This window comes from Mesoplodon densirostris, chromosome 7 (assembly GCF_025265405.1).
Source record: "Mesoplodon densirostris isolate mMesDen1 chromosome 7, mMesDen1 primary haplotype, whole genome shotgun sequence".
Lineage (NCBI taxonomy): Eukaryota > Metazoa > Chordata > Mammalia > Artiodactyla > Ziphiidae > Mesoplodon > Mesoplodon densirostris.
In genome coordinates, this window is record NC_082667.1 from 65227566 (window position 1) to 65251565 (window position 24000).

Here is a 24000-nt window from a genome sequence, read left to right on the forward strand (position 1 = left end):
CATTTGCCACCTTGAACAATGATAAAGAATTTCAGCATCTGAATAATAATTTCACTTGAAAATCTACATTAAGTGGATAAATTGCTAGTCAAATATAAATTGCCAAAATTACAAATACTTTAAAGTCTAACCAAGCATACTTTCCCAAATACACAAATAGCTCTAATAAATCTTAAATTATAAGTCGGCAATCTTAAGTTCTCTTAAACCATCTAATACTATTTACAAAATAAGTAAAATTTTCTTATGTCTTTCACCTTAAGAATTCACAAGTCTGGGCCTCCCTGGTGGCGCAAGTGGTTGAGAGTCCGCCTGCCGATGCAGGGGATACGGGTTCGTGCCCCGGTCCGGGAGGATCCCATATGCCGCGTAGCGGCTGGGCCCGTGAGCCATGGCCGCTGAGCCTGCGCGTCCGGAGCCTGCGCGTCCGGAGCCTGTGCTCCGCAACGGGGGAGGCCACAACAGTGAGAGGCCCGCATACCGCAAAAAAAAAAAAAAAAAAAAAAAAAAAAAGAATTCACAAGTCTGAAAATCAGTTACTGGATTAGAGTTTACATCTAACGTGTGCTCTGTTATGCCAAATATGCATAGATTGTCCCAGTAATTACAAAACCTATTCCTGAGCTTGACACAAAAATACTAATACTGTGGGCTTGACTGGCACACTAATGGGCCTTATTATCTTTGTATATTATTCTAAATCTTTCTGGGATAAAAGATCCCACTAAAGAAATGGTTGTGTCTATAGTCTCAGTGGACTATAGTTACTTATGAAACAGAGTTTTTGATTAGGATTAAAATTCTGGCTCTTTTTGTGCCACATAGCCAAAGAAAGATTCATCTCATCTACCAGGACCTTTGGTTCAATTCATGCCATTACTTATTTTTTTTTAAATCTCATTTAAATAGACCTGTGACTTTATTTCCACTAAGATTATTATAACTGACTCACTCCATTGTTTGGTTGGATTTTTCATGCCCTTGCTAGATCTTTAAAGATAATCTAATATCTTTCTAGTGGCTTCTTCTTATATAATTAAAAAAAAAAAGATTTGGATAGACAATATACTGTTTTTTAATTGTTTTTGCCTCTAACTGGTAGGATCACAACTTCTAGGTTATAAAAATAAGTTTTTTATAAATTATTCTAGGGCATAGGACCCAGCTAATTTTTTTTGTGTGTGTGTGGTACACGGGCCTCTCATTGTGTGGCCTCTCCCGTTGCGGAGCCAGGCTCCGGACGCGCAGGCTCAGCGGCCATGGCTCACGGGCCCAGCCGCTCCGCGGCATGTGGGGTGGGACCTTCCTGGACCAGGGCACGAACCCGTGTCCCCTGCATCGGCAGGCGGACTCTCAACCACTGCGCCACCAGGGAAGCCCCCAACTAATATTTTGAGACTAGCATACCTTGAAATCAAAATATAGTACTGTCTCATTTGTGAAAATAGAGGTCCTAAAAGCCTAAATAGGATATTAATGTTGTGAGCCTATTAGGTGATGTGATTTATCCCAGGAACACAGGAATGGATCAAGAGTAAAAAAACAGTTTTTTTGATTAACTTTTATATTACACGAAAAGAGAGACCTGTAAACAATCTTTTAAGGATGTCAGATAAAGTATTTGATAAAATTTAATAACCATTTCTGCTTTAAAACAAAACAAAACAAAAATACTTAAGAATCCTGGAATAGAAATTTCCTTACCTTGATAAAAAATGTTCACTAGAGGGCTTCCCTGGTGGCACAGTGGTTGAGAGTCCGCCTGCTGATGCAAGGGACACGGGTTCGTGCCCCGGTCCGGGAAGATCCCACGTGCCGCAGAGCGGCTAGGCCCGTGAGCCATGGCCGCTGAACCTGTGCGTCCGGAGCCTGTGCTCCGCAACAGGAGAGGCCACAACAGTGAGAGGCCCGCGTACCACCAAAAAAAAAAAAAAAAAATGTTCACTAGAAATCACAATAAATATACCTCATGGTGAAAATCAGATACATTCCCAGTAATTTGGGAATAAGACAAGGATGCCCACTATCAGTGCCACAGTTCACCATTGTACGTAACTAACCAAATCAGCCAGATGAGAAATTTGCCTATGTACTGAAAGAGGAAATGTGGATTGAATGAAGTACTTTTTGTAGGTTTTGTGAAGAGTAAAATGAAGTTGGATTTTCTTTTTGTAAGGATTTTTAAATATTGATTCTTGATTTTAATTTAGTATACACTACCACTGGAGCTGATAAACCAACAGAACCTGACAGAATGGATAGAAATTTTAAAGACTGTTGTGAACAGGGATGTACCTAATGTAAGTCTCTGTGTATTTCTTATATCACTAAGCTTAAATATTTAGTTACCTTTTGAGAATTTTAACCTATATTTCCTAAAACATTCTTTGTGAAATTATATTATTTGTGAGGCAGATTTTCCTGGATAAAGAGACACCATTTCATTTGTTTACATATGTGAATATACTAAGTGAAAAATTGTAAAGGGTTTTTTTGTATATTATTAAGTGCTTGTATTATATCTTTGTTTATTCCATCCTAATTCTCTGTTTCTTCACTTTTTAATTGAGTTCATAACATATGTCACCTGACATAGTTAGAAATTTATTTTCTTGTAGTGAGAACTTTTAAGATCTATTCTCTTAACAACCTTCAGATAAACAATATAGTATTTTTAACTCTAGACACCATGTTTACATTACATCCCCAGGACTTACTTATCTTACAATGGGAAGTTTGTACCTTTTCACCATCTTCTAAAACTTAACTGTGGTAGTCATTTCACAGTATATATATATATATATATGTCAAATCATTATGTTTATACCTTAAACTAATAATGTTCAATATCAATTATTTCTCAAAAAGGAACAAAGAGCCTATAGCTGGATTTTAGCCTAATAATTTGTCAGACATGCATGAACAGGGGTAGAACTTGATTTACAAGTTGGTCAAACTTTGTAGTTAGTTATATTACTTGCTTTTTAAATAACTTCTTAGAGCTATAACTCAAATACCGTAAAATACTTTAAAATAATAAAGTGTACAATTCAGCGGTTTTCAGTAGTACATACAGAATTGTCCAACTATGTTGTTTTTTTCACATATAATAACGATTTTTAAAATAACCACAATTTTTCTTTACTATCTAGTTTTCTAGAGAGGTAGGAAATTTACAATTCCTGAATCCCTAGTGTGTTTTAAGTACTTTTATATACCTTGCTTATTTAATCCTCAAAATAATTCCTTCTGAATTTATTTTAAACAGAGACATGGAAGGGTTGTGTAATTTATCCAACATAATTTTATTAGTGAGATAAGTGAGACCAGCCTCCTGTTTTGTAGTTTATTGCTTAAATTTTTATTTTAAAAAAATGCAGAATAAATAAATAGGACATTTCTTGCATTCCATGGGAAACTAGTTTGATTTGTTATTTTCTGTACACATTTAATAGGTATAAAATACACAGCTTTTAAGAGTTTTCATACTTACATTCTGCACCTTTTTTGGTATAATTTGTAATCATAAACATGCACATGTAAGTAAACAGTTCAGTGGGTTATGAGAGTCATATTCACCCGAGTAACCATCACCTAGAATGTTTGCTGGTGGCTGGGTCTGGTCATTCCTACTATCACCATTCTCATTTCTAGCACCATAGATTAACTTCACCTGTTCTAAAATCTAATAAAAAGGTAATTTTTTATATCTACCTTCTTTTGCTTAATATTACGATACATTCATGTTGTGCTATGGTAGTTTGTTCTTCTTTATTGACAAGTAGTACCCCATTGTATGGATGTACTACAGTTTATTTATTTACAAGTTGATGGACATCTGGGTGGTTTTAAGATTTTAAGATTACAAATAAGGCTGCTATGAATGTATATGTTTAACTTTATAAATAACTTCCAAAGTGGTTGTACCACCGCTCTCTCACTGGCAGTGTATGGGAGTTTTGGTTGTTCCACAGTCTCATTTCTCTGTCTTAACTTAAAAATATGTCATGGATGTCTTAGGTCAATATATAATGAACCAATTCATTCTTTTAATGGATGTTGCATAATTAAACATTCCCTTGTTAATGAATGTTTAGTTCTTGGCAGTTTTTCTCTGTTACAAATGGTTTTGTAAATGAACATTCTCATACATATATATTTATGTATGTATACTAATATTTTTGAAACTAGATTTCTAAAATGAAGTTTCTCCTGCCCTTTTGATTTGAACTATACTAGTTTAAGCTACTTGCCATGACTTTGATTTATATTATTTGGATCTTGACTAAAATGTTTGAGTTTAAACTTTCATAAGACTTTGAGAAAGCATGTCCTTTGTAACTAAGTAGTGAAGTGAAGTGCCTCTTATATTTAAATAAAGGTTAATACTTTTCCTGTTCTAGCCTTTTATTATGAAAGGCCATCATTGGAGGAGGATTCATGTTTTTGTGAGTCTGTTCTGAACTCACACTATTCCTTTTAGATTGTATTGTCTATCATTATATAAATGTCTCTTTAAAGGAAACACTTCAAGTTGAAGAAGATGATAGACCTGAGTTACCATGGTGGAAATGTAAGAAGTGGGCTTTACATATCTTAGCAAGGCTTTTTGAAAGGTACACATTTCTCAATATATGATAATTTGAGTTTATTTTTTTCAAGAATTTGTTTTTTTTTTTATAAGTGCTGATATAAAGCATTATGAAGACATGATGGGCATTTGAATGTTCTTTTAGATATGGAAGCCCTGGCAATGTTTCCAAGGAGTATAATGAATTTGCTGAAGTATTTCTGAAGGCATTTGCTGTTGGTGTCCAACAAGTAAGTCTAAGATAATTTTTCCAAGTAGAAACATGACACTATTACGTTAATTTGTCTTGCTTATTTCTAGTTTCTTTGGCATTCAAAGATTGCATGTAGCAGTCTTTAACATTTTGAACACTGTAGTACTTCTCAAATGTTATGGTCTCAGGACCTCCTTACACTCTTAAATTATTGAGAACATCGACAAGCTTCCATTTATGTGGGTTATACCTTGTGATATTTACTGTATTAAAATTTGAAACTAAATTTAATGGTATTAATTTATTTAAAAATAACAAAACTATTACATATTAACAGAATACGTGTTTTTGTTAAAAATAATTGTTTTCCAAAATGAAAAATTTTTAGCAGGAGGAAGTGGGATTGTTACACATTTTTACTAATATCTTTAATGTCTGCCTTAATAAAAGGCAGCTGTATACCCATCTACCTCTGTATTCATTCTGTTTCAATTTGTTTTAATGGAAGTAAATAAAGATAATTTGGTCTCAAAGATAAGAAGTTGGAAAAGGAAAGACTTTTAATATACTTTTCATATAATTGGGGAAATTTTTGATATCACACCAACATTTGACAATGGTATTTTCTTAAAGGTTAATTGTAATTTAGAGTTTGAAACTGTAACAATAAACATTTCACCTTCTGTTACATTAACATCCATTGCACTTTGCATGAGTCTTTTATCCATATATGATTTTATAACATACTGCCCTGGTCATTGGAAAATATTGACTTATTGAGTCTATGCCGATTTTCTAAATGTTTATAGATTTCCTTATGTAGTTTTAAAAAATTACAGTCATTAATATCACCATTGATCTCATAACTATCTTTAAATATTGGAAAGCTGTCAAATGGATCTAAGTGGTGGGTGTAAGATTTTGAGAATTCTAGTTTTGCTTGAAAGCTCACATTTTAACACCAGTAACATATTGTCAGTTTCCTTGAAGTGAGAGGCTCATTTTGTTCATTTTTGAGAAAAAAATCTGCCACACACACAAGTCTAAATAATCATAATTTGTCTATCAGTTTTTCTTTCATGCTTATGATAATATTTGGTGGGAAAAGCTACTATTTCAGCTTTTCTTCCAACCATCGTACTTTGGTATGTAGCAGAAGTGCTATATGTATACTTCCCGTTTATTAATATTTATATTTCTGGTTCACTAAGGAAAGTTTATTCTGCGATTATGTGGCTGTAAAGAATATGATGACTGCTAGTACACTTTAGTGCCACTCCTTTGATTCATGTTAGGAACCTGAAGTTTTACCATCACTGCTTTTGTACCATCGATGCAAATGTGAACACAGTAAAAAGGGCACATAATGTTTTAGCATTATTATGAAAATAGTTTTGACCTGTCAGACACTCTGAGAGGTCTGTGGACCATATTTTGACAACTGCTATTCTCAAGTATCAAGTTGCATTAGAACTCTTGGCAGACATTAAATAAGTAGGTGAACGGTTTGGGTAAGATTTGCCTAGAAGCTGATTTTAACAATATAGTGCTGTCTCAGAATATTGTGGTATGTTCCACAAGTAGCATATGGTTTTCTCTTCTTTTTATACTTAATCAGAAACTACTCCTTTGACACACAGTGTTACTTCAATTGTTTATTTTAAATACTTTGGGAATAAATATGGTTCTCCAATACACAATTTTTAAAATTATTTTTATTTTTATTATTTTTATTTTTTTTGCTGTACGCGGGCCTCTCACTGTTGTGGCCTCTCCCGTTGCGGAGCACAGGCTCCGGACGCGCAGACTCAGCGGCCATGGCTCATGGGCCCAGCCGCTCCGCAGCATGTGGGATCTTCCCGGACCGGGGCACGAACCCGTGTCCCCTAGCATCGGCAGGTGGACTCTCAACCACTGCGCCACCAGGGAAGCCCCCAAATTACTTTCTTTTTAAAAGAATATGGTGGTTATTTTATGATAATGACCTGGGTAAGAAGTGTCAGATGTTTTTGCTAGCTTGTAAGTGGTTAAACTTTCTATTTAAACTTTGTTTTTTGATCAAAATTTTTTTTTCCAAAGGTTTTATTGAAAGTGTTGTATCAGTACAAGGAGAAGCAATATATGGCTCCTCGAGTTTTACAACAGACATTAAATTATATTAATCAAGGAGTTTCTCATGCTCTCACCTGGAAGAATCTGAAGCCTCATATACAAGTAATAATTTTCTATCTGAACTGTTTTTCTAGAAAATGTAATAGAAATAACATTAATTACCAAAAAGGTTGAAAAAGTGCATTTTTTTTGTTGACCTGTGTTACTTAGTTAGTTCTGGTAATTGTACATTAGGAAAATGATGCAACATCCTGACAAACTTTATAAAATGTATATTGTGGATATTCAGATTATTTTTTAATCTGAAACTGTTATCTTAAAATATGCCTTTAAGTTCTTAGTGTTGGATCATGATTATAGTTTAACATGATTAGTTAACATCGTGTAATTTGGAATAGGCAAAGGACTATTTCACCAAATTACTTTTGAGGCTAATTTGCTTATGTACTATTTCCAATGTAATTTATTTGCTTTATTTAGAACTGTAGGATATGATGGACTAAAATTTCATATTGCATTTTCTCGGAGTACTTAATTGCTACCTATGTACATATGTCTTATAATGACTCGTTGCACAGAGGGTAAGAATATGTACATTGATAGTCGATCTGAGAATGCATTAAATGCTTTACTGAAGTTTGATGTTAAGCTTTAAAACACAAACTGGAGAGTTACTTTTGTTTTAGTACTTAACGGAAATTTGAAAGACCGACTTATCTTAACTTTTAAATTGCAGGGCATTATCCAAGATGTTATTTTTCCATTGATGTGCTATACAGATGCTGATGAGGAACTTTGGCAAGAAGACCCCTATGAATATATACGCATGAAGTTTGGTAAGGAATTTTCACTTTTTTAGAAACAAAGTATGTCGGTAGTTAAATTTGTATATAGTAAACCTTGAATATTAAGGCCTCATCTTAGAAACTGAAAAGCCTTCTGTTGTTTAATGCAATTTATTCATTGTTGAGACTTTCAGGAAGCTATTCATTAGTTTTGGCATTTGAGAATGATAATCTTCATTTTTAGCAGACACAAATACAGTAGTGTTAGTAGTTAATGATTATTGGATATGCTTCTGGAACATGCCAAATCTGTTAGAAATTCAAGGTTACACCTTAAACACTAAGTGTCTAAACTATACTTTTGGATTCCATGTCAGTCATCATGTGTGTGGAAATGGAGACGACGCATACTGGAAGCTGGAGTCTCTGCATGGGACTAAAGAATTGTAATTTGGCTAATGTTGAGTATTAGTCCTTCTTCGTACCAAAATCTTATGTACTTTCAGTCGTTTGTACTTTTGTGACCCCATTGTGAGAATTCTCACAGTAGTGGGGTTTTTTTTTTTTTTTTCCGGTATGCGGGCCTCTCACTGTTGTGGCCTCTCCCGTTGCGGAGCACAGGCTCCGGACGCGCAGGCTCAGCGGCCATGGCTCACGGGCCCAGCCGCTCCGCGGCATATGGGATCCTCCCAGACCAGGGCACGAACCCGTATCCCCTGCATCGGCAGGCGGACTCTCAACCACTGCGCCACCAGGGAGGCCCAGTAGTGGGGTTTTGTATGAAAGAAAATAATCATTGGGAGAAGTTGATGGATTAAGATTTAATTTGTACAGGAAAGACAAGGAATTAGGCTTTTGCAAAGTTATATGGGGATCTGGGTTTGTTTTCATGCTCATCTTCTGTGAAGATTTAGCAAAAATTTAAGGTCCTTTTTTGTTGTTACAGAGCATCATTTGTAAATTATGTGAAAATGTTTGTTGAAAAATTGAAATTACTATTTTCTGTATTAATTTTAAATTTATTCTCTAGATGTGTTTGAGGATTTCATCTCTCCTACCACTGCTGCCCAGACACTTTTGTTTACAGCTTGTAGTAAGAGGAAAGAGGTAGGTTATTTAATATATGGATAACTTTTGCTTTAATACTTAAAATATGTTCAGATATACACTTGGGTTTTTTTAAAAATTTATTTTATTGAAGTGTAGTTGATTTACAACGGTAATTTCTGCTGTACAGCATAGTGATTCAGTTACACATATACATACATTCTTTTTCATATTCTTTTCCACTATAATTTATCACAGGATATTGAGTAGATTTCCCTATGCTATACAGTAGGACCTTGTTGTTTATTCTTTCTTTATATAATAATTTGCATCTGCTAATCCTGAACATTTAGTTTTTAATGGTAGCCGTATAGATCTTTTTGTCGTCAATGTTTTAAAAGGGTTCTTTGGATATCCAGTAAAGCATACTTTTCTCTTTTAATCTAGGTACTACAAAAGACTATGGGATTTTGCTACCAGATTCTTACAGAACCAAATGCTGATCCTCGAAAAAAAGATGGAGCCCTGCATATGATTGGCTCTTTAGCTGAAATACTTTTGAAGGTATTTCTGTGTGTGTGTGTGTGTGTGTGTGTGTGTGTGTACACGCACGCACAAGCACAATTAGTTTGTTTTAATGACAGCAGTTGAGATAAAACAGAATTGAGGTACAATTCACATACCTTATGGTTTGCCCATTTAAAGTGTACAATTCAGTGGTTTTTCGTATATTCAAGGAGCTGTGCAACTGTCAGCTCTAATTCCAAAGCATTTTCATCATCCCCAAAAGAAACCCTTTTATCAGTCACTCCCCATTTTCTCCCAAATCTCCCAGCCCTAGCCCTAATCTACTTTTTGTCTCCTCTGTGGATTTGCGTATTCTGGGCATTTCATATAAATGGAATGATAAAACATGTGGTCCTTTCTGAGTGGCTTCTTTGACTTAGCATATTTTCAGAGTTCATCCATGTTACAGCATGTCAGTCTTCATTCTTTTTTTAATTGCCAGATAATATTCCATTGTATTGATATGCTGCATTTTATTTATCCATTCATCAGTAAGTGGACATTTGTTTCTACTTTTTGGTTATTATTAACAATGGAGCTATGAACATTTCTGTACACATTTTTTGGTGGACATACATTTTCATTTCTCATGGGTAATACATACCTAGGAGTCAAATTGCTGGTCACATTTTGAGAAACTGCTCGACTGTTTTCCAAAGTGGCTGTACCATTTTATATATTCATTAGCAGTGTGTGAGGGTTCCAGTTTCTGTGTCCTCACCAACACTTCTTATTGTGTCTTTTTAAATTACAGCCATCCCAGTTGGTGTCAAATGGTACTCTCATTGTGGTTTACATTTCCCTAATAGCTAATGATGTTGAGAATCTTTTTATTTGCTTATTGTCCACTGTGTATCTTCATTGGAGAAATTTTTATTCAAATTTTTTGTCGATTTTTATATTGGGTTATTTGTCTTTTTTTTTTTTTTTTTTTTTGGCGTTACGCGGGCCTCTCACTGTTGTGGCCTCTCCCATTGCAGAGCACAGGCTCTGGACGCGCAGACTCAGCGGCCATGGCTCACGGGCCTAGCCGCTCCGCAGCATGTGGGATCTTCCCGGACCGGGGCACAAACCCGTGTCCCCTGCATCGGCAGGCAGACTCTCAACCACTGCGCCACCAGGGAAGCCCTATTTGTCTTTTTATTGTTGAATTGTTAGAGTTCTTTATATATATATATATATATATATATATATATATATATATATATATATATATATATATATATATATATATATATATATAGATGTTGGGGGGAGGAGTTTATTTATTTATTTATTTATTTTTTCTGTGTTGGGTCTTCATTTCTGTGCAAGGGCTTTCTCTAGTTGTGGCAAGTGGGGGCCACTCTTCATCACGGTACGCGGGCCTCTCACTATCGCGGCCTCTCTTACTGCGGAGCACAAGCTCCAGACGCACAGGTTCAGTAGTTGTGGCTCACGGGCCTAGTTGCTCCATGGCATGTGGGATCCTCCCAGACCAGGGCTCGAACCCATGTCCCCTGCATTAGCAGGCAGATTCTCAACCACTGCGCCACCAGGGAAGCCCTTTTATATATTTTAAATACTAGAAACTTTTCATGTACAGTTGACCTTTCAACAACACAGGTTTGAACTGTTTTGGAGTCCACTTAACATGTGGATTTTTTTCCAACAATAAATACTACAGAACTACATGATCTGCAGTTGGTTGAATCTGCAGATGCGGAATCACAGATATGCAGGTCAAATTGCAAATTAAATGCAGATTTTCAACTAGCAGAGTGTCAGCACCCCAACCCCCTCATTATTCAAAGATCAACTGTTTGTGGTTTGCAGGTATTTTCTGCCATTCTGTGGATTATCTTTTCACTTTCTTGCTGATGTCCTTTGAAGTACACATTTAATTTGATTTTGAAATAATGTCCTCTATACTTTTTTGCTGTTGCTTGTGCTGAAGGTAATTCTTTTTGTATATGAGTTATCTTCTTTTCGTGTTGCAAGACAATTGTAAAGTAGTGTTTTTTTCTTCTCAGAAAATTGATCTTTAAGGAAGTTTGTAAACATGAATATATCCCTTCACAGCCTAGGAACATCATGCTTTTGTGGCACACATTTTCTGGTAAAGAATGGCTGACTGGATTAGATGTATGTTTAGAAACCTCACCTTAATTGTACACATTTCGTCTGACTTCATAAGATCTGAAATTTGTTTTCACTTTTAAAGTTAATAAATAACTATTTCAAAGTGTAAGTAAATATTTAGACACAGTTCATCCTACTCCCAGAAACCTTGCTGCATATGATGCTCCACTGAATTCATCACCATTAATTTGTGGGTATATTTTGTGTATCTTTCAGCTTTTCTATATCCACCCATTCTTCTCTTCATTTATAAAGGGTAAATTACGTGGTTATTTGTTGTGTCTGGGAATCTTGAGTGAGTTCTCTTCTCACATTCAGGTTTTTGTTTTAACTTTATATTTTTAAATTTTATACTTAGAGAAAATTTGCAAAAATAGTTCCCATTACTCTTCACCCAACTTTTTCTAATGTTAACATATTAGATAGCCATGCTGCAATTCTCAAAACCAGGAAATTAATATTGATATGATACTATTAACTAATCTACAGACCCCTTTCACATTTTATAAGATTTCCCACTAATGTCCTTTTTTGTTTGGTCCCTGATCCAGTCCAGAATCCCACGTTGCATTTAGTTATCATGTCTCTTTAGTCACTTTGGTTTTTTTAAGTGTTGTCAAGTTTTTAATGTTGATCTAATATGCAATTCAAGGAACTCTTCTTAAAAACTTGTTACCATTTAGAAAATATCCTATTTTAAGATTCACAGGAGTATCTTTAGATATCCAGATTATTACTCTGAGAGCAGGATATTTCTCAGTCTATGTTGTATTGTCCATTTAGAACCTTTCCAGAGGTTCTTTCACTATAATAATTTTATTTTAACGTTTTATAGTTATATTAATATAAATATAACTACTTATATTAATAGTTTTATAACAAAACACGTTTTACAAGCTAAGGAATAAAATTAACCACTCTTCTCGTTACTTAAACACCATTGATGTTAAGATTTGGCATAATTGCTTTCTAAACAAATGATGTAAAAGGATTAAAAGAATGTACCCAGTGATTTTTTTTTTTTTTTTTTTTTTTTTTTTTTTTTTGCGGTATGCGGGCCCCTCACTGCTGTGGCCCCTCCCGCCACGGGGCACAGGCTCCGGACGCGCAGGCCCAGCGGCCACGGCCCACGGGCCCAGCCGCTCTGCGGCACGCGGGATCCTCCCGGACAGGGGCACGAACCCGCGTCCCCCACATCGGCAGGCGGTCTCCCAGCCACTGCACCACCAGGGAAGCCCCCCAGTGATTTTTGATAGTAATGTTCGAGAATAGGAAAATTGGATGTGGATCTTGTGGTTCAAAATTCCAGAATAAATGTATGTTTTGACATCAGTAGTCATTTTTAAAACTTGTGTATCTATTTGGCATTTGAGATGATTGTATTTGGAACTTTGTTTATTTTTACAGAAAAAGATCTACAAAGATCAGATGGAATATATGTTGCAGAATCATGTATTCCCTCTCTTCAGCAGTGAACTAGGCTACATGAGAGCTAGGGTATGTTTTAAAGCTGTATTGATTTATACATTTATGTCTTGTAATGAGTAACTGCTTATGTGGACTTTTATATGGAAACTTTTAAATGTTCACTTTAAAGCCATGTTTTATTCTAGACTTTCGTATGTCTTTAAATGGCTGCTCATAATGTGTGCATAGTTTTCATCTGTGTCTGATAGCAGTGTCTGTCTGTGTTTTGCATTCAGATCTTGCTATCCACACAAACATCATGTAGCCAAAGAGTAAGTTGGGATCATAGTACTGGTCGAGTGTTGTGTCTTTGGACATACCTACCACTGGCCAGCCTCCAAATTCCCACACATAGAACTTTGACACTAGAGATATTGTCACATGGTGGACTTTAATGTAAGATACCTATAGTAACTCACTGCATTTTTTTTTAAAAAGGCTTGCTGGGTCCTTCACTATTTTTGTGAAGTGAAGTTCAAAAGTGACCAGAACCTGCAAACAGCCCTAGAGCTGACACGAAGATGTCTGATTGATGATAGGGAAATGCCTGTTAAAGTGGAAGCTGCCATTGCACTTCAAGTGCTGATCAGCAATCAAGAGAAAGGTAAAGGATTTATATCTCAAAAATAGTACAATGTGCTTACACATGATTGTACAAGGCATAATCCTAGAAACTTGATACATTGTCTTCTTATTTGAAACGATTTCTTGTTTACTCTTTGGTATATGTAGTGCCAGGTTTTAAGGAATTTTAGCTGTTTTGGCGAAAAGTTTTTTTCTCTTTCTCTTAAAGCTAAAGAATACATCACACCATTCATCAGACCTGTCATGCAGGCTCTTCTTCATATTATAAGAGAAACAGAAAATGATGATCTTACCAATGTAATTCAGAAAATGATCTGCGAGTATAGTGAAGAAGTTACTCCTATTGCAGTAGAAATGACACAACATTTGGTATGTTATTTGAACCAGTCATTTATGCATTACTTAGATTACAGTATTTTCACAGAGCTTCTGTATGTCAGGCACCATTCTAAGCCCTTGATATATATTTTAACTCATTTAATTCTCACACAATCCTATGAGGAATATTCCTATACTGAGAGAAAATGTGAGGTATAAAAAGGTTAAGTAATTTGCCCAAATTAGAAGGGGTGGGTCTGGTATTCACACCTGGGCTTTATGCCTCTACAATGCAGAGCTGTTTACTTGTTCTCACATTGCATCATGACTACCTTGTTTGCGTGGTTTCCTGGAATGCTTTGGACCAACTGACAGATAGAGATAATAGTTATAAGTAGATTTTTAAAGTGAAATTTGTGTAAATAGTTTCATAGTTGACCTTTGTCTATTGTACATAGCCCTGAACTTCTGAGAATTAACAATGTAGATTATTTAAGGGTAATAGAAAATATGGACATGTACCCAACAATTATCCATTCATATTCTCTATACAGTGGTTTACTTGGTGCAGTTTATATTCTTGCTAAATACTGAGGTTTGAAGAATCTAACTCTTGGTATTTGCTGTGGATATTTTTAACAGCTGATTTTGAAGTGGCTAAAGACATATGGATAAAGATAGTAGTGTTCATTAAAAGTATATTGCATTATAAAAAGCTGATTATTATGACTCCTCATAACTAATGACTTTGCTCAGTTGCTCAGAATTTTTCAAAATGATTGAATTCAATGGCAACAAAAACCTTGATGACTAGTATTTGGGCATTGTCAAATGTTAGCCAGTAATTTAAATAAAAATATTCATAATATTAAGCACTTTCTATACCTTGCCTCACAGTATCTATGGAGATGTCAGGAAAAAGAGGTCAAGCAATCTGTTTAAGGTGACCTAGTAAGTGGCAGAGCAGTACCATTGATTATAGAGCCCAAGCTCTTAAGTAATATTAGTTGATTTGGAAATGCTGATTGGTTGTGCTGTCCCAGTGAGAACTTTTTAAAAATAAAAAGTTTTAGACAAAAACATGTTTATACTGCTTTAATGGCAAACCTTAATTACGTTCTCTTGAATGTAGGCAATGACATTTAATCAAGTAATCCAGACTGGGCCAGATGAAGAAGGAAGTGATGACAAAGCAGTTACTGCTATGGGAATCCTGAATACCATCGACACACTTCTTAGTGTAGTTGAAGATCATAAAGAAGTAAGAAAACGATCCAGTGTTGTAAAGGTTTTAGGGAATTTGAAGCCATTCTTCATCAACTGTTCTGTGCTTTTTGGAGGGCTCTGACTTATCTATTCTCTGGTCATCTTCTCACATACCTTGATTTTGCTATCTATTAACTAGTACCCTTGTGTAGGTACCTTACAGATATCTTAGAAGGAATAGGAAGGAGGTATTTGTATTACCGTATCTTTACCTCAAGGCTTTGGGTTTTGGCTCCCTCTTAGGGTTACCTTTTCAGATACAAAATTATGGTGATTCCTAGGAAAACATATTCTTCCTAGTTTTCCTTTTTAATAAAAATTTTTTTTAGTTAGGGTATAATACATATATACCACCTTAACCGTTTTTAGGTGTACATTTCAATGGTATTAAGTACATTCACATTGTTGTGCAACCATCACCATCATCTTCCTAGTTTTCTTCTTTTACTATTGTCTTTTGGAAAGGTAAGCGAATTGTAATCATGAATTTTAAAAGTGGAATTATTTAAAACATACAGAAAAGAGTAAAAAAACATAGAAAACTAACCAGTACCCCTTACCCACCACCTAAATTTATTAGATTTTTAATGTTCCATGGTATATCCTTAGACTTCCAGTAAGAAAAAGTTTCAGATAGATGTAATTGAAACCATTAGGAAACCACTTCTTAATCTCATTTCCCTACTTCCTTCCCTTAGAAGTAAACATTGTTCTAAATTTGGTGTTTATAATTACAATGCAGATATTTAAGTCCATAAATCATGATTTCAGATTATCTACAAACTGCCTTTTGCAACATGAGAGTTTCAGTAAACTTTCAGATTTTTTTTGTAGATTATAATTGGAGATAGCTAGAAGCCATGAGTAATCCTATAGCTACCTTACGGTTAACAAATCAATTGCTTACTATATTTGAAGAGTTGAAGATGTATTGAGTATATGTATTCGAAATGGGTATCCTGCTTCTATATCTGATTAGTAAAATTTTTTTTTTTTTTTGCGGTACGCGGGCCTCTCACTCTTGTGGCCTCTCCCGTTGCGGAGCACAGGCTCCGGACGCGCAGTCTCAGTGGCCATGGCTCACGGGCCCAGCCGCTCTGCGGCATGTGCGATCCTCCCAGACTGGGGCACAAACCCGTGTCCCCTGCATTGGCAGGTGGACTCTCAACCACTGCGCCACCCGGGAAGCCCCTGATTAGTAAATTTTATCTCATTTCCTCTCCCCCACTTTTTAAACATTTTGATGACTTTCAGGGATTTGGGATCCAATTGAGGACCATACTGACAAAAGGGGAGTTTGTATTTTCTGTCTATCTTGTATGACTTGGGGGCCTAGCTCACTATTATATAAATGGAGGTGGCTTAAAAATTATTGGGAGTGGTAGGAATAATGCCTTATTTTAAATAATTTTTCAGTAAGCTACTGATTTACATCTCAATTACACTCAGTTATATCTGGCCTGAATTAATCTATGTTTACACACAAAAAGATTTTAGTCTCTGCAGAATGACGTGGCTCCTTTATTTTCATACTTACTTGCATTTTTCCAGGAAACTTTTTTTTCCTTTACTTTATAGGTAAACTATGCATGTTCTTTCTTTGTCTCATTGTAATGGTATTTCATTAAATTTCATATCCATATTGATTCACAATTTCATAATATGAGTCATTTTGAAACAGGTTTAAAATATTAATTTGTTCACAATATTGACTTTACACTGAAATGCATTGAATTATTATACATTATTTAATAATTCATTCAGTGTGCTACCATTCCATATGATTTTTTTCTTCTCTTTTAGATAACCCAGCAACTTGAAGGAATCTGCTTACAGGTCATTGGAACTGTTTTACAACAGCATGTCTTAGGTATATACCTCTGATTGTGTTAAGAATACACTACTATTTCATATGAGCAAGCATTGTCCTAATGACTCAGTATTCTCTTTTAGAATTCTATGAGGAGATCTTCTCTTTAGCACATAGTTTGACATGTCAACAAGTGTCTCCACAGATGTGGCAGCTACTACCTCTGGTATTTGAGGTTTTTCAGCAAGATGGCTTTGATTACTTTACAGGTAAGTCAAGTCATCATAGAAATACTAAGGATTCCTCCCCATTTGTATTCAATTTTAGTGTATCACTTGAATACAAACTTTTGAATATTCTGTGTGTTTTGTTGTTTGGATAAGTTATCAGTAGCAATTAGTGCTCAAAGATGACCCGTACCATTGATTTCCATTATACGTTTTGATTTAGTTATCACTTGAGATTTTTTTCTTTAACACACATTCTTACCTTCTGCCCCCTGTCAGTCTTCTTTGTATAATCTTTAACTGCTAAATATGAAGGAATGCACTTTAATAATAGCCTCATTTTTACGTTTAATTATAAATGAATAATTAAAAGTAAACTTTAGGGACAGAACATTCAGACTTACTTTTTCTTTCTGAGGTTTTCTCAGAAACACAGCATATATGTTAGTAAAGATACTTAACTGATGCTTTTTATTAATACAGATATGATGCCTCTGCTTCATAATTATGTAACAGTTGATACAGACACACTTCTGTCTGATACCAAGTACCTTGAAATGATATACAGTATGTGCAAAAAGGTAGGTCACTTTTAGTTAATATGAGCATGTGAGGCTGGTGCTATAAAAAGTACAAAATTGTGAAGAGACGTGGTACCACATTATGGTGAACATATTATACGGGTCTGACAGAATAAGGGCTTTAAGAGTTATAAACTGAAAATGGCTTTGATTTCTAGATCTCTCAGTAATGGCTTTGACAAGTATTTGTTTTATGTCTGCCCTCTGACATTTAATTGGAGTTATAAATGTTTGGGTTTTGGGTTTTTTAAATAAATATATTTATTTATTTATGGCTGTATTGGGTCTTCTTTGCTGCGTGTGGGCTTTCTCTAGTTGGGGCAGACTGGGGATACTCTTCCTTGCGGTGCACGGGCTTCTTATTGCGCTGGCTTCTCTTGTTGCAGAGCACGGGCTCTAGGCACACAGGCTTCAGTAATTGTGGCTCGCGGGCTCTAGAGTGCAGGCTCAGTAGTTGTGGCGCCCGGGGCCATTTGCTCTGTGGCATGTGGGATCTTCCCGGACCAGGGCTCGAACCCGTGTCCCCTACATTGGCAGGTGGATTCTTAACCACTGCGCCACCAGGGAAGTCCCAACACCAGGCATTTAAAAAATGATTTCGCTTTATGAAGTTTTTAGATTGTGTTTGTCCTCATTGATGTCATTCCTTTCTGAACACTTAGTCACAAAATAATCACCTAGTTATGTTATTATTTGTTGCCAAATTATATTGTTTATGTTAATACTCTGGGAACAGAGATATATACCATCTACTTTCCTATTACAAAACCCTTATCCTTAACCCTTACATTCCTCTAGTGCTAATGAGCATATCAAGTCCATGCTTTTATTTCTTGTCTGGAGACAGCCTTTTCCATCAACAGCCTTTGCCTCTACTTCCTGCTCACCTCACTCTCCATTGTCAGTATTTTTTTAGACATAGTGTTTGTCAACTTGCTATGGTCCAGAATGGCACTACATGGGATGTGCTTTGATTATGTAGACCAGTATTACAGACGAATAACTCCAAATCCTACGGGTGCTTTAGACTATAGTCTGTACAATGACTATTGCAGTCACTCACTAATTAGAATACCTTAAATACTTCAGCAGCTATAGACTGATTCAAGGTTTTGTGACGCCTCCTTGCAGTTTATATTTTGTATTGATCAGGTTCTTACAGGAGTTGCAGGAGAAGATGCAGAATGTCATGCAGCAAAATTGTTAGAAGTCATCATTCTGCAGTGCAAAGGGCGTGGCATTGACCAGGTCAGTGAAGCTATTAATAATTCGTGTTGGAGGATTCAGAGGGGGAATCTTTCCCTTCACTTTTTCATTTGGGGCATTTATTCTATATATTTTGTATGTTGTTTATTATGACACCTAGATAACATGTTAAAATTGTTCATTTAAAATTTAATCAATATTTAATAATGATCATATATTTAATATGTATGGAGATATGACTGGCAAGTTTTATGGCTACTTGTTATGCAAGGTAAGTTTTGACAAGAGTTTTTTTTTAAAGTATATTGTGAGAGTATTGTTTGCCACACTATCACTTTGCAATAAGATAGATTTAGTCATTAAATTTCCATGGTCAGTTTCAACGGGAATTTGAAAATCCATCTGTACTGAGACATAATTGAAAGATAACGTATAACTTTTAAGGTATATGGTGTGATGAGTTGATAAATGTTTATATTACAAAATTATTACCACAATAAGGTTAGTCAGTAGGAATATTTTGAATCCAATATTACTATTGTGGTGGGGCTCTAATAGCTCAGTGAAGACTAATTTTTCTCTAAAATTGGATTTCCCACTGAAATGGCTCAACAATAAAAATTGGATCATTTAATGGAAGGGGGTTAGTTGAGGCAACAAGAAAGTTAATAAGGGTGGGTAGTTAATGGCTGCTTTACTTACAGTTTTGGAATGTTTTGCTATCTTTCTCTACAGTGTATTCCCTTATTCGTGGAAGCAGCTTTAGAGAGACTGACAAGAGAGGTGAAGACAAGTGAACTTCGAACAATGTGCCTGCAAGTTGCCATTGCAGCTTTGTATTATAATCCACACCTACTTCTCAACACCTTAGAAAATCTTCGCTTCCCTAATAATGTTGAACCAGTTACAAATCATTTTATTACACAGTGGCTTAATGATGTTGATTGTTTCTTGGGGTAAGTAACATATATTGGATCTTTATTTACTTTGTAAGGAACTCTGCAGAATCTTTTTTAAAGGAAAATAAGGAAATATTTTATTTTATTTTATTTTTTAGGCTTCACGACAGAAAGATGTGTGTTCTGGGCCTATGTGCTCTTATTGATATGGAACAAATACCACAAGTTTTAAATCAGGTTTCTGGACAGATTTTGCCAGCTTTTATTCTTTTATTTAATGGATTAAAAAGAGCATATGCCTGCCATGCAGAACACGAGAATGACAGTGATGATGATGATGAAGCTGAAGATGATGATGAAACGGGTAAGGGATTTGCAATGGAGGAAGCCAGTCTTACTACCCAGTTAGAAATATCACTGGACTTGTTCTTTTAGCCCTTCTCCTAAAGAAATGTGGGATCATAGCCAAATGCTTTCATGTTCATTCATTCATAGAACTAGAGTGTAAGGTCCATGAAGGCAGGAACTTTCAGCTGTATCACCACTATGTAAAGCAGTTCTAGGTGTATATAGTTCCAGTGTTGGCAGGTTTTTTGTGTGTATGTGTGTATGTATATATATATATGTGTGTGTGTGTGTATATATATATATATATATATGTATATATTTATTTATTTATGGCTGTGTTGCATCTTCGTTGCTGCATGTGGGCTTTCTCTAGTTGCAATGAGAGGGGGCTACTCTTTGTTGCAGTGCACAGGCTTCTCATTGCAGTGGCTTCTTTTGCTGTGGAGCATGGGCTCTAGGCGCGTGGGCTCAGTAGTTGTGGCTCACGGGCTCTAGAGCACAGGCTCAGTAGTTGTGGCACATGGGATTAGTTGCTCCGCAGCATGTGGGATCTTCCTGGACCAGGGATCGAACCCGTGTCCCCTGCACTGGCAGGCGGATTTTCAACCACTGCGCCACCAGGGAAGCCCTGTTGGCAGGTTTTTAGTGTTGGTAAACATCTATTAGTGCTAAAATCTAGCTATATCTACACTGTAAAATTAAGTTAATTAGATGTTGGCTAACACATTTCACCTGTAAGACAGTATAGACTACAAGAATATAAACTGATAGGATGTTGTTTAAAAGAAATTATTGTAAAGGTTTCAAAATATAACACTTGCTATTTTTGTCTTTTATCATTTACTATCTTAGCCAGCCAGCCTTTAAAAAAAAAAAAATCTCATAAAAGGTATTCTGTGGATATAACAAATAATTTTACTTTACTATTGGTATTTGATTTGGTATATACCGTAAGTCACAGAGCACACCAAGTGCTGGTTCTCATATTATGCAGTCCTTTTTCAGACTTCTAGTACTAACAGTTGTGGTTAGTTTTCTTAGATTTCTATGAGAATTTTTTTTCTGTTTATTGTTGAATATGTATTTAAACACCAATTCCTGGAACTCTTCCTTGAATTTATTCAGTTGTGATTTGTAATTCACCAACAATGTTCACTGTCAGTGAGTTACAGTGAGTAACAGAATATTCCAGTGTTAACAAGAGCACCTTTTTATGACTTGGCAGAGGAACTGGGGAGTGATGAAGATGATATTGATGAAGATGGACAAGAATATTTGGAGATCCTGGCTAAGCAAGCAGGCGAAGATGGAGATGATGAAGACTGGGAAGAAGATGACGCTGAAGAAACTGCCCTGGAAGGCTATTCCACAATCATTGATGATGAAGATAACCCTGTTGATGAGTATCAGATATTTAAAGCTATATTTCAAAGTAAGTTAACTTGTTATATGTAATTCAGATAGCTCCATATGATCCGTTTTCCTGAATCACTCTGTTCTTATTTACATCTGCCCCTTAAAGAAGGGGTTTTGGGTATATTAAACCCAAACTAAAATGTGATTTATGATTGTTAGGCAAAGTAACCAAAGTTACTTCTACTGTTGCCTTAGAGATTCAGAGTATTTTCCTCATCCTATTAGTTTACTTATATTTAGATTGTAATTTTGAAATATGCACGTCATAGGAAAATTGTATAGTTCAAAAAGTTTATGCGACAGTTTGTTTTTCCTACTTCTAATTTCTAACCTCCCAGCTTTCCCCAGAAATATCTACTGTTATGTCTGTTTCTTGTGTTTATGTATTTGTGTATCTTTTTTTTCCCCCTGGCTAAACCCATGCTTACCTGTCTGAGAATTTGACCATTTATATAACATTTATGGTCTTGGAATCTCTATTCTTTTCTCCTGTTTCGCAGTGTGTGGCTACGGAATACTAGGTGCCAGTTTTTGTTTTTTACATCTGTGTTCTTTAACCCAACTTAAGAAATTAAATTTGGCACTATATTTGAACATCCTTTCCCTCCAGAGTTAACTACTGTGCTATTTTATCATTCCTATGCATTATGAACGCTGATGTAGAATAAATTCTCTGATAACCAAAGCATTAATCTTCCAAGCCCATGACAAAGCAATTGTGATGCAAGCTTGCAGAAACGCAAGGAATTGTTTCTGAGCTACATGGCAGGCTGTAAGGATTGATTGAAGTGCCAAGAACTTACTGACTGGCTTTTGTCCATGACTTTGTATTTTGTATACTTAAACACATGTTAATCCCTAAAGGATGGTTTATTATAGAAGGCTCATCCACAGTAAATGCAATAAAGTAGAAGTAGAAAATCATGTTATAGAGCACATTTTCTCTCTTTCTCACTCACCACACACACACCCCTTTATATAGCTAATTGAAATACAGAAATACATAGACTTGCTACCATTATATATCAACTTATGTAGTGCATATTTTTGTTAAACATTGAGAATTTTTTTTTTTTTTTTGGTGGTACGCGGGCCTCTCACTGTTGTGGCCTCTCTTGCTGCGGAGCACAGGCTCCGGACGTGCAGGCCCAGTGGCCATGGCTCACGGGCCCAGCCGCTCCGCGGCATGTGGGATCTTCCCAGACCGGGGCACGAACCCGTGTCCCCTGCATCGGCAGGCGGACTCTCAGCTACTGCGCCACCAGGGAAGCCCAAACACAGATTTTTAACACCTGATCCTGTGACATGCTGCAAAATTTTGTTATTCGTCACAGGTTGAGTTTGACAGCTATTTAGGCTATAATGTAAAAATGTGTGAGCATTTTAACTTAAATACTGCAGAGCACCTTTCTATTGGAAAGACAGTACATATATCTAAGAAAGGGGTTTTTTGAATAAGCAATGCAGAATTAAGCAATGCAGAAAAAAATAAGTTGCTTTAATTCTGAATCTTTTAAGGGGTTTGGGTTAACTTTATTTCTAGTTTCCCTAGTTTGTTACTTATTGTATAACAGTTGGATTAGGCTCTAAATCCTTATTTACTAGAGACAAGAATTATGACTATGATTAGATTTTTGAGGCATAATGCTAAACCAGAATTTTTTTTCTCCCTCTGTATCTTTTCTTCACAAGTAATTTAAAATTCCTTAGATTATTATTGGGAGAATATAAACTAGATCAGAATTTCAGTATTGGAGGTGGAGTAGAGGGAATAGAACAGAAAAGAACTACCAGGACTCTCTTATTGCCCTTTTTTCCCTTGTTTTCTTTTTGATAGCTATACAAAATCGTAATCCCGTGTGGTATCAGGCTCTGACTCATGGTCTTAATGAAGAACAAAGAAAACAGTTACAGGATATAGCAACTCTAGCTGATCAAAGAAGAGCAGCCCATGGTATGTTAATTGACCTCAACCCCTCTTTTTTTTTTTTTTTTTTTTTTAAATACTTATTTATTTTTTTATTAGGTCTTAGTTGCGGCACCGGGATTTTTAGTTGCAGCATGCAAACTCTTGGGATCTAGTTCCCTGACCAGGGATCGAACCTGAGCCCCCTGCATTGGGAGTGCAGAGTCTTAGCCACTGGACCACCAGGGAAGTCCCAACCTCAACCCCTCTTTAATGCAATTAATGACTTTGATACAGCTTTAAAATTTAAATTAAGTGATTTAAAATTACATAAAAGCTACAGTTGTTGGAGGTGATAAGAAATTCATTCCAATCTGTAGAAATGAAAAAAGGAATTTTGGTTTTGGCCATAATTTACTGATTTTAAGTATAGTTGAAGACTACTTTCAGTGTGCAGTAGCTTTGATAAGGTCGCTAAATCTCATGGGGCTGGTTTGATAGTAGAAAGTTCCGTTAAAATTGTAAATTTTAAAGTTATGAAAACTGCAATTTTTA

General features: G+C 35.7%; 1 protein-coding gene and 1 non-coding gene across 2 annotated transcripts in view; both read left to right on the plus strand.

Annotated features, from left to right (window-relative positions):
• The window catches only part of IPO7 (importin 7), a 50304-nt gene that overhangs the window by 23641 nt on the left and 2663 nt on the right, over positions 1-24000 (plus strand). The window contains exons 6-24 of the mRNA XM_060103235.1: positions 2211-2300; positions 4522-4616; positions 4737-4821; positions 6864-6998; positions 7633-7732; positions 8712-8788; positions 9176-9292; positions 12824-12913; positions 13322-13487; positions 13677-13837; positions 14919-15047; positions 16856-16922; positions 17006-17131; positions 17573-17670; positions 18823-18918; positions 19612-19832; positions 19934-20139; positions 21349-21555; positions 23377-23493. Of these exons, the coding sequence (XP_059959218.1) occupies positions 2211-2300; positions 4522-4616; positions 4737-4821; positions 6864-6998; positions 7633-7732; positions 8712-8788; positions 9176-9292; positions 12824-12913; positions 13322-13487; positions 13677-13837; positions 14919-15047; positions 16856-16922; positions 17006-17131; positions 17573-17670; positions 18823-18918; positions 19612-19832; positions 19934-20139; positions 21349-21555; positions 23377-23493 (2383 nt within the window). The remainder of the gene's footprint in view (positions 1-2210; positions 2301-4521; positions 4617-4736; positions 4822-6863; positions 6999-7632; positions 7733-8711; positions 8789-9175; positions 9293-12823; positions 12914-13321; positions 13488-13676; positions 13838-14918; positions 15048-16855; positions 16923-17005; positions 17132-17572; positions 17671-18822; positions 18919-19611; positions 19833-19933; positions 20140-21348; positions 21556-23376; positions 23494-24000) is intronic.
• LOC132494500 (small nucleolar RNA SNORA23) lies at positions 13055-13238 on the plus strand. The gene has a single exon (XR_009533080.1). It is a non-coding gene; the product is annotated as a small nucleolar RNA SNORA23 (small nucleolar RNA).